The sequence below is a fragment of the Aedes albopictus genome, chromosome 2 (assembly GCF_035046485.1).
Source record: "Aedes albopictus strain Foshan chromosome 2, AalbF5, whole genome shotgun sequence".
In the NCBI taxonomy this organism is placed as follows: Eukaryota; Metazoa; Arthropoda; class Insecta; order Diptera; family Culicidae; genus Aedes; species Aedes albopictus.
In genome coordinates, this window is record NC_085137.1 from 496,347,891 (window position 1) to 496,357,730 (window position 9,840).

At 38.9% G+C, this 9,840-nt stretch overlaps 1 protein-coding gene across 1 annotated transcript; it reads right to left on the reverse strand.

Moving 5' to 3' along the window:
• Positions 1–4,446: 4,446 nt before the first annotated feature.
• On the reverse strand, positions 4,447–5,593 carry LOC109410479 (uncharacterized). The gene is made up of 3 exons (XM_019684041.3): positions 5,225–5,593; positions 4,797–5,156; positions 4,447–4,741 (listed from the first exon to the last, which is right to left on the reverse strand). Exons 1-3 carry the CDS (start codon positions 5,260–5,262, stop codon positions 4,576–4,578), a joined length of 564 nt encoding a protein of 187 aa, XP_019539586.1. The 5' UTR covers positions 5,263–5,593; the 3' UTR covers positions 4,447–4,575.
• Between the last annotated feature and the right edge of the window lie 4,247 nt (positions 5,594–9,840).

Sequence of the window (9,840 nt, forward strand, 5' to 3'; positions counted from 1 at the left end):
ATTTTTAAGAGAAAATCAATACATTTTCGATATGCATGATCCTAAAATTGGCGAAGAAGGGAAAACTTTATTCATAACATACTTAAGCAAAGCTTGTCAATTTAAACCTATTATTTTTCTGCGTTTGTATTGTCACTCTATCACAATTGTATGTTAGACAATTTGTTGTGTTATTCGTGTAACGATCTATGATATTAATTGGTTGAAAATTTCAAATATTTGTTGCAAACTAAAATAAATTCCTACCTATACAAAACAAGAAAATCATTCTCTAGAAACTATATACCTGGCAACAAATCCATACTCATGTTCTTTCGTCTCCTCTTTACGCTACCCAGAGAGCTAAACGCGAGAGAGCGCACGAGCCTACGGATAGAGACCGTACTTTGCGTGTCTCTATATTCTAAGCCCTGCTACGAACCGTACGTAAAATTTTCGCTTTCGAGCCCTACTTAGCAGCGATCGGTGCGGTTCGCTTCTTTGTTCGGGGCTCTACTTAACGTTAAAACGCTTCATGGAGCCCATGAGTGGGCCTGGTCTTATATCACTACTATATATTGATTCGCTATTTTTATCATCCTCTCATTTATAGGAAGCTGCTTTAGTTCGGGGCTCTTTCTCCACGTGTGTGGAGTTGAGGTTGAGTGGGTCTATGACATTGTAGATAGTAGCGAAATCATCCATGTCGATGTATATATTCAACTTTGCAACTCTTTCCGAGATTTGTTCAAGTATTCACGCTATGCTATGCTATGTAAAATATTTTGTTGCAAAACTCGATTTTGCAGCAGACAACATTTTTCCCAGATAAAAAGATCTGCAGATTGGCAAAGGCCAAAAACACCCTCTCTGCCGGTTGAAACACTAACAGTTGTATTTAATGAAACATCAGGTTTCAAAATATTGTAAAATTAGAAATTAACAAAATTAGTAGAATCCCGAGCAGAGTTAAATAGCTCAATAATAGCATATTTTGATACGGAGATCAAAAAGTGATATTTGTTTGTTTGAGATAAGAGGTAAAAGTAGGATAATTGTTCCCTTCGTTGTGGTAGTACCTAATGTTGCGGCAGTGGCATTTGAGCACTTTTTCGACTGAAATGTTACCAAAAGGCATTTTTAATAGATGTATTATGCTTAATTTATAAGATTGCACTTTTTGTGTGCTTAAGTTTTGCCCAAAAACCTAGTTTTAAAAAATATTTTTCTTAATGTTGCTGCTGCTGTGTTCCTATTGTTGCGGTAGTGTTCCTAATGTTGCGGTATCCCATATGATTTCAATGGGATACCGCAACATTAGGAACCGAAATTAAATTTTACCTCCATAATAGGAACAGTGTGCCTATTGTTGTGGTATGCGATTATTGATCGAAAACAGAGAGAGACGATAGTTTTCATATTTTTCCCAGCACATTTGGATAGAAAACTATCGACTAACGTTTTAAAACCGTTCATTAGGGTGACAATGGGTATTATCGGCAGGTTTGTTCTCTTCGTCATGGGGGGTTTTTGTCAGCCAAATTGCCTGAAACTTGGCCACATAATTCAGTTTAGTTGGGAAGGATTTGAGACCAACTCTGAGATCCATAGGTTTCAAAAAACCCCCAAAGACGAAGAGAACAAAACGGCCGAGAATAGGCAATTTCCCCTATATGGTATGTTCATATTTTTGCCTTTCTCGTACACCAAGGTGTACCGAAAGGCTATATGTTCACTCCAAAAATAAAATTTTGATAGAGCCCCCGGAGGGGCAAGTTTCATATACCAATCGACTCAGCTCGACGAGTTGAGATGATGTCTGTGTGTGTGTATGTGTGTGTGTGTGTATGTATGTGTGTGTGTATGTGTACAAAAAAAGGTCACCTCACTTTTAGATAGTAAATATCAACCGATTTTAACGATCGACGGCTCATTCGACGCGGAATCTGGTCCCATTGTTTCCTATTGAAAATGGTTCGGATCGGTCCAGCCGTTTCGGAGTTATGGCCATTTAGGTGTTCCGGATCGGTACCCCTGGAAGGGGCCAGACCTGAAAATGCACCAAACCCATGCATGCGACCCATCAAATCACGGCATTTACGATTATCTGATGAACGGTAAGCAGGAAAATAATCTCAGACCATATCTGAACCGGTAGTGTTCCGGAACCGGTTCTGGGTGTCCCGCCGGAAGTGACCAAATATCAAATTGAACATAACTCATGCATGCGACACATCAAACAGCGGCTTTTTCGATAACATGATGAACGGTTAGCAGGAAAACAGTATCAGACCACATTTGAACCGGTAGTGTTCCGGAACCGGTTCCGAATGCCCCACCGGAAGTGGCCAAATAATAAAGAGTACCAAACCCATGCATGCGACACATCAAATCACGGCATTTTCGATAACCTGATGAACGGTTTGCAGGAAAACAGTATGCAGACCATATCTGAACCAGTATTGTTCCGGAACCGGTTCCGGGGGTCCCAACGGATGTGGCCAAATATAAAAGAGTACCGAACCCATGCATGTGAAACTAAAAATGACGGCTTTTCTGATAACCTGATGATTGGCTATCAAAGAAATATGTTAGGACCACATTAGGGGCAGCCGGTAGTGCCGTAACCAGTTCCGGGTGTCCCTCCGAAAGCGGCTAAATATAAAATTGAACTGGACATATGTATACGACACAGCAAAGTATGGATTTTTTTGATAACCTTATAAACGTTAGCAAGCAAACAGGTTCAGACCGGTGAAAAAAATGTTTTACGCAGATGGTCAAATCTCAACTGTTACGTAGTAATTGAACTTTACATGTTTTTGGCTTTGCATGTCTCTAACTGGCTGTAACTTGAAAATGGTCAAACTTATCGCATTTGAAAGATTATTAAATTTGCTACCAAAAAAGATCTTGGAATCTATTGGTTTAGTTAGATAACTAAAGCAAAAAAGCTCGAAAGTAGTGTTTTGCCTTTCTCGTACACATATAACTCAAAAAACGATTTTTCGGAAAAAGGCTCGAAGGATCAAGTCGCATATACCAATTAACTCAGTTCAACGAATTGGGATTATGTCTGTATGTGTGTATGTATGTATGTGCGCAAAATAAAATCACTCACTTTTAAGGCACTTCCCATTGGCCGATTTTTCGGATTATAGCTTGAATCGAACCGGAATTGTTTACTATCGAAAATGGTCCAGATCGGCTAAGGCGTTCTGGGGTTATGGCCATTTCAGTGTTCCGGACCAGCACCGGTAGAACTGGCCGTATATAAAACTGAACTAGCCCCATCATGCGATACATCAAACTGCGGCGATTTTTGTAACCTTTAGCATGGTTGACGAGTTTTGTGCGGAAATCAACGCTGGAGGTCAGAAGATCCACGATGTTGGCCCAAAATTCAAGATGGCAGCCAAATGTTCAAGGTGGTGGCTCAAAATTCAAGATGGCGGCTGTTTAATAGAGATTTAGACTCTTAAAGCATGCTAAATATATGGGAATATTTGATATGGGGAAGATGTCTGGACTGAAGATGGGGAAGATGGCGGTCTGAAATCCAAGATGATGGCTTCAAATTCAAGATGACGTCTGTTTAAAGAAGCGTAAGGCTCTAAAACCATGCAATATTGGTATATTTGGTATGGGGAAGACTTCCAGAGCCCAAAATGGCGATCAGGATGTCCAAGATGGCGATCTAAAATTTAAGATAGCGGCTCCGAATTCAAAATCGCGGCTGTTTAATGGAGTTTTAGGGCCTGAAACACTGCATTACTGGTATATTTGGTATGGGGATGATGTCTGGATTCCAAAAATGGCGACTAGAATATCCAAGATGTCGGTCCTGCCTGGACGCCAAAAATGGCGACCAGAACATTCAAGATAGCAATCTTAAATCCTAAATGGCTTCTTCAAATTCAAGATAGCGTCTTTTTCTTAAGAGTTTGAGGCTCAAACATTAAAAGCCAGATAAACGATATGATTTCTGGTATCATGAAATGGATTTCTGTTAATTGTATGAAAGTGCGATATACATTTTGAAGGCACGAGAAAGGCGCCATCACCGCTAGGTGGATTAATTAGGGTTTTTTTTTAATTAATTTACCTTATTACCACAACGATCGGCACACTTACCCTACTGAAAATAATATCTCAATTTTACTCCTGGAACATCATCATCATAGCACATTTAGCTCTTGGTAAGATCTAACCAATAGCAGTGAGCTATTTGATTGATCTTCAAATATCAAATTTTGCTATTGGTTTGATGGTTCATGACCAAATTTAACTATTATTTTCAGTACTTTTACCTCTTATCTCAAATAAACCAATATCACATTTTGATTGTCAGTACTTGACCTCTGCTCGGAATGCAATTCGTCTGCTATTTAATTTAATAAGTGTTATTATACTCGTCTTATGCAACATAGTATAATTGTGTTTGGCTTTCATCACTGTATATGTAAGTAAAACACTTGTTTAACTCTTCACTATAAAACATCATTAGACAAGCTTTTTTAAATATATTTTAGACTATTTGAATCAAAAGTCGCATATGTCATTGCAAATGTGTCCATTTTCAACAAAAAAGTAAACTTAATCCTTGTGCACCAGAATCACAGTTGCAATTATATAGAAATGGGGCGTCTCGTGATAGTGTCGTATGTAGTCATCCATTTTGGGGTCCAAGATGTACTTCATCTTGTAGTGTACACCCTGCTGCTGCTTCTCGACAATAGTAGCCAAACTGATGATCCGATGTCTGAAACACAGTTGAGTATTGATTGAAATCTTGAAATGTTCGCGGAAGCATGTACCTTTTATAGTTCATATGCTTAATCCGATCCTTGATCTGTTTGGCTATGTTCTGACACATTTGCAAGTTCTTCGACGGATCGTAAATGTAGCGCATCTCCTCCTCGTCCACATCGAACTGCTTCTCGATGACCCGCTCCATGATGCGTTTGATTTTGTCGGTGTTGAACAGCGGCTTCTGGTAGGGTTCGTCCTTTTCCTCCTTGTTGATCCGCTGGTTCAGCTCTTCGGTGATTTCCTTGAAGCGATTCTTTCGCTTTCCCAGCGCAGCCGTTAGCGTGTCACTGAACAACCCTGCGACTCCACCCTTGCTGGGGGTTCGCGTCAGCCGGGTGTTACTGCTGCAGGTGGTGGTTGTTGTGCTACAATTATCCAATGGGGGTTATATAATGGTGCTAATTGAGATGTAATGGGTTTAAGAGATACTCACGAGGGACCACCCACTTTCAACGGACCCCACGTTGCCATACCTCTAAGCTTGGTAGGGCATGCAAGAACGTACAGTAAATTTCAACAAATTCCGATCTCCACAAATTTTTTTCACACCCTTCCAGATTTCGTACTCGTTCCCGAGGGAGCCAAAAAACCGACTGCCCTACTGGGGAACTGGAATTGTAGTGCATACCTCATAAATAACATTTCTAGCCTGGAAACAAAAAGGAAACTTTTGTTGTGGTGGTTGGTAGAACAGCCCAGTAGGGCACGGATTTCAACTTGGAGCCTGACACCTCCTCATTTGTGCGGCACTCCAGGAGTCGTGCGAGCATGAATAGGGGAGGTGGTGGTCAAGTGGAATTCCAGATGGGGGAAAGTTTAATGCAATGAACATTCGTGTGATAAGTTCATAGAATTAAATTTGTTTGATCGTATAATTATGGATACCAGAGTCTACATTAGAGCACTAGTTCCCAGTTTTGTTTTATAGATACAGGCAGTGTACGCAAAATATGGCACCGCAAGCGAAAAATAGGCAACAAAGAAGGCACGGCAACAACGCTTTGTTTTTTCGTTAGCAGATAATGATGAAATCGCTCCCGAGTTTGTTCACAACAAAAACGGTAGGAATATTTGTCTCGTTCTATTCACATCGTGATTTTCTCATTGTTTTACAACTGAAACTCGACTTTGAGGATGGCAAGAGTCTGAACACGTCCAAATGCTCATGAATTCGATGATGTGGGTCGAAAATTTCAGCAGAAAAGCCGAAATATCGGCACACGCACTGCAAGCGATATTTGTTTTATTGCTATCATCGCTTGAAATGCGTTTGTTGCGGAGCGCCTTTGTTACCGACATGCACCGCTTAGGACAAAGCGTTTGTTTTTCGGCGTGATCCGTTTTTCGTACCCTGGATACAGGTACTCTTCGATATAACGAACAAAAAAGTTTCTCTTTGTACGTTATATCGAAGTGTACGTTATATCGAAGCAGAGAAAAATTTAATATTTTTTATGCTAGTATTGACGTATTCGACGTGAAATTAATCCCAAATAATCATTTCGGTGAAATTCACAAAACCAATAATGAAAAACTAGAGTTTTCACGAAAAAGTCATTTCGTTTTTTGTGCTTCGATATAACGTACATTTTGCTTCGATATAACGTACACTTAATTTTTTCCCAAATTGCGCTAATTCTGGATAACAAGGCTAATGCTGCAATAAAACATTGATTTGAGTGATTTCGTAGTTTATCTAAGGGTTATTCCTGGGAAAAAAAATTGTTCAATGTTGTACGTTATATCGAAGCTATATCGAGGGTACGCTATATCGAGGGTACGTTATATCGAAGAATACCTGTAGTTGCATATTGCATATTCGAGAACTACTCTCGCTCTCCAGAGATTTGGCGTGTTGGATAAGTTAAACCTTTCCATCATTTGTTTGGTCATGACAATGAAGAAGGAAAACAACCGAAAATCATATAGTATATCTAATTATTATTTTTCAGTTAAATTGTAATGAATCATTAATAAAATGAACATAATAATTTTACCACAACTTCTCCTACCCAATCGCAAGCTATGCGGCGAAACGTTTTCCAGCACTTCTGGTGCACATCGATGGCCCTACCGCAAGCTGAAAATGATTGAAGCGTGCACAAAGAAAATAAGGATCCACTCGGCACCAACATAAAAGTTTATGCTGGTGCAAAAGTTTCGATGGTCGTAACAGAAAATGATGCTATCGTGGTAGTCGTGTCCGATATGAAACCATAATGGATACACAACTGGCACTGCCAGGTGATTTCATCTAGAACCACTTTATCGCAAAGGTCATCGAAAGCTCACTCGGGAGCGCTTTCAAGTCACTCTATCAAAAAACGCAACCAGCGACTATCCTAGTTTTAGATTGGGGGTGGAATTAGCGTTGCCTTCCGTGCAGTTTTCACATTAGCTACGGGGCCGGTTCCCGAGTAGGAAAAGGCTTCAAATTGATATTGATACCTCATAGAATTCATATGATATCTCATATGAAAAACCCAATGAAACCTAATTAGCTTTTGAAGGCAGATAAAAGCAAAAAGAAATGAACTCGTACGATGTACATTGGAATATAAAGCACACGTTAAGCGTAGTTCGCTGTGGTGTAGGAATTCGGTGCCATTTGGTGAGTGTTTTCCAATAATTTACCCAACGCATGTAGCTCAAGATGCTAGGCAGAATTGTCATTTTTTTACATCTTGTTCAGACTTCAGAAGTTTATATAAATCAGGGCAAACATTTCAATAGGTCCTATCTGCATTTGAGAGGCTCTCTTTATTTACGTTCTCTTCCAATTATTGCAATGTAATGGTACACTTATCAACTACTTTTGCAGTACAAATCAAAAGACGATTGTTTTGACCATCGTTCTATGCAAGCAGACAATCATAATTTAAATAAACAGATGAGAGCGCCTCTCTTCTGCAGATAGGACCTTTAGATATGTTTGGCCTGAAATATTATAAAATACCTGACTAAAGAAAACGTGTAAAAATTGAAATGGTTTAGGGAAAAAAAATCACTGTAGCCCACAATTGCAGGTTAGACTAGTTGTTCTGAGAATTTGGTACAGAATTATGGCTAGAAATGGTTAAAAATGTGTCAAAAGAAACTTCCATACAGACTTCAAATGAGTTTAGCACAGCCCAAATGTTAACGGATTTTGCATCGTGACGTCATATAGAACGAAATGAAAAGGGGGGCCCATCGAACTTTTCGACATGTGGTATGTTGAGCTACGCTAGTGTAGGGTAAACGTACCAATAGTGGGGATATTAGTAGTTCCTTGTAGTAAAATATGATTGAATAAAATTGATAATACCACAAAATAAAACGTCTTCTTCTTCTTCTTAATGGCTCTACGTCCCAATTGGGACTTGGCCTGCCTCGCTTCAACTTAGTGTTCTTTGAGCACTTCCACAGTTATTAATTAAAGGGCTTTCTTTGCCTGCCATTGCATGAAATTGTATATTGTGAGGAAAGTACAATGACCCAGGAAGTCGAGAAAATTTTCCCGGCCGGAACGGGAATCGAACCCGCCGTTTCCGGATTGGTGATCCATAGCCTTAACCACTAGGCTAACTGGAGACCCCACTAATAAAACGTCATTAATCGATAGTTTTTCATCTATATTTGCTAGGAAAACTGTAAAAACCATCGTTTGTTTCGTTTTTTTTTGTAATAAATTACTTGCACCAACTATAGGTACAAAGGCGTAAAAAAGTTAAGGAAAATAATTGTTTAAAATAGGTTTTGGGATAAATGCTGAACACAAATCGGAATCAATCTCATTAATTAAGTATAATGCTTCTATTGAAAATGTCGTTTGCTAACTTTTTGTTCGTGCTAAATTGCCACCATCACTATTGGTAGTACCTCCGCTATAGAATGTTTATGTTTGAAAAAATAAATTTTTAAGATTTTCTTTTTTTTCAATCCAGAAAAGTACGTTCAGAAGACCTGAAACTAATGATTAATATAGTTTGATGACTCATCGAATATTCATGTCACAGAGAAACAGACGTAACACTTAATTAGAACAAATTTTAATAAAAAACATCGACATGAAAACGCAATCGCCCAATTCTAAACGTATTGTGCTTGACCGGGTCACCACTAGGTGGCAGTAGTGAGCAAACGTCAAACAGGAGCAAAAGCGATGCCAGCGCCGCGAGTGGTCAATTGACCAACTACCGAATATTTGAATCATCCGTTAAAAAGGTGACCGATGGGAAGCGGTCAGAGTGTGACGTCTGTTTCTCTGTGCTCATGTCTTTGCCAGGAGGCATTTCTTTTAGACAGGCCCTTATCGATATTTATTGTATTTCCAGAACTGCAAAGAGCCATTTGCATTGGCGTAGCTAGCCTTTTCTTTTATCTCACTCATTCTTCTTGATAAACGCGAGATGAGCGAGATGAAAGAAGGGATCAGTGTCTCTTCTTTCATTCCGCGCTTTCTCATGTATGCTTAGGGTAGTGAGTAAGGAAAAAAAGGAAAGGCTAGCTATGTCAATGGCCTTTTCATATTTTTTACCACCTATCACCAAATTCGTTGTTTGGAAATAGATTTGTTATTCTACAAATATTTTTTCAATTTCAGAATAATATTTGGAGTTCTAGCAAATGATTTTAAGCGAAAAAGCTGCATTTGATTTTTTACCTTTAGTTTACTGCTCTCACTTGCCCCAGTTCATTTCGCTATCTGGAGCAAGTGAGAGCTATGAGAACAAACAAACACAATTTCACAGGTTGATCTCGCCTGTACCAGCCTTAGACGAAATTAGCACGAAAAACAATAAAAAATGGGTTAAGTACGGTTCCTTTGAATTCCACTAAGAATTTGCATCCTTTGACAGATACAGTGTATCAAACAATTGTCCGTACAGCAAATTTTTGTCAAAATTATTTTTCATTCAAATGTTTATAACTTTTTTATACGTCCATAAAAAACGCCGAAATTTTGACCAATCATAAACCATATATTGAAGCTCCATTGGTAAAATTTTGAGCGAGATCGAATAAGTTTTCTTAAAGTTATAGAACTTTTAGTAAAACTTATAAGAT

Coding starts and splice junctions, on each gene's coding strand:
- LOC109410479 (XM_019684041.3), bottom strand. CDS start 5,262: ATGGCAACGTGGGGTCCGTTGAAAGTGGGTGGTCCCTC. Junction 5,157..5,224: donor TTGAAAGTGGGTGGTCCCTC/GTGAGTATCTCT, acceptor GGATAATTGTAG/CACAACAACCACCACCTGCA. Junction 4,742..4,796: donor AAGCATATGAACTATAAAAG/GTACATGCTTCC, acceptor ACTGTGTTTCAG/ACATCGGATCATCAGTTTGG.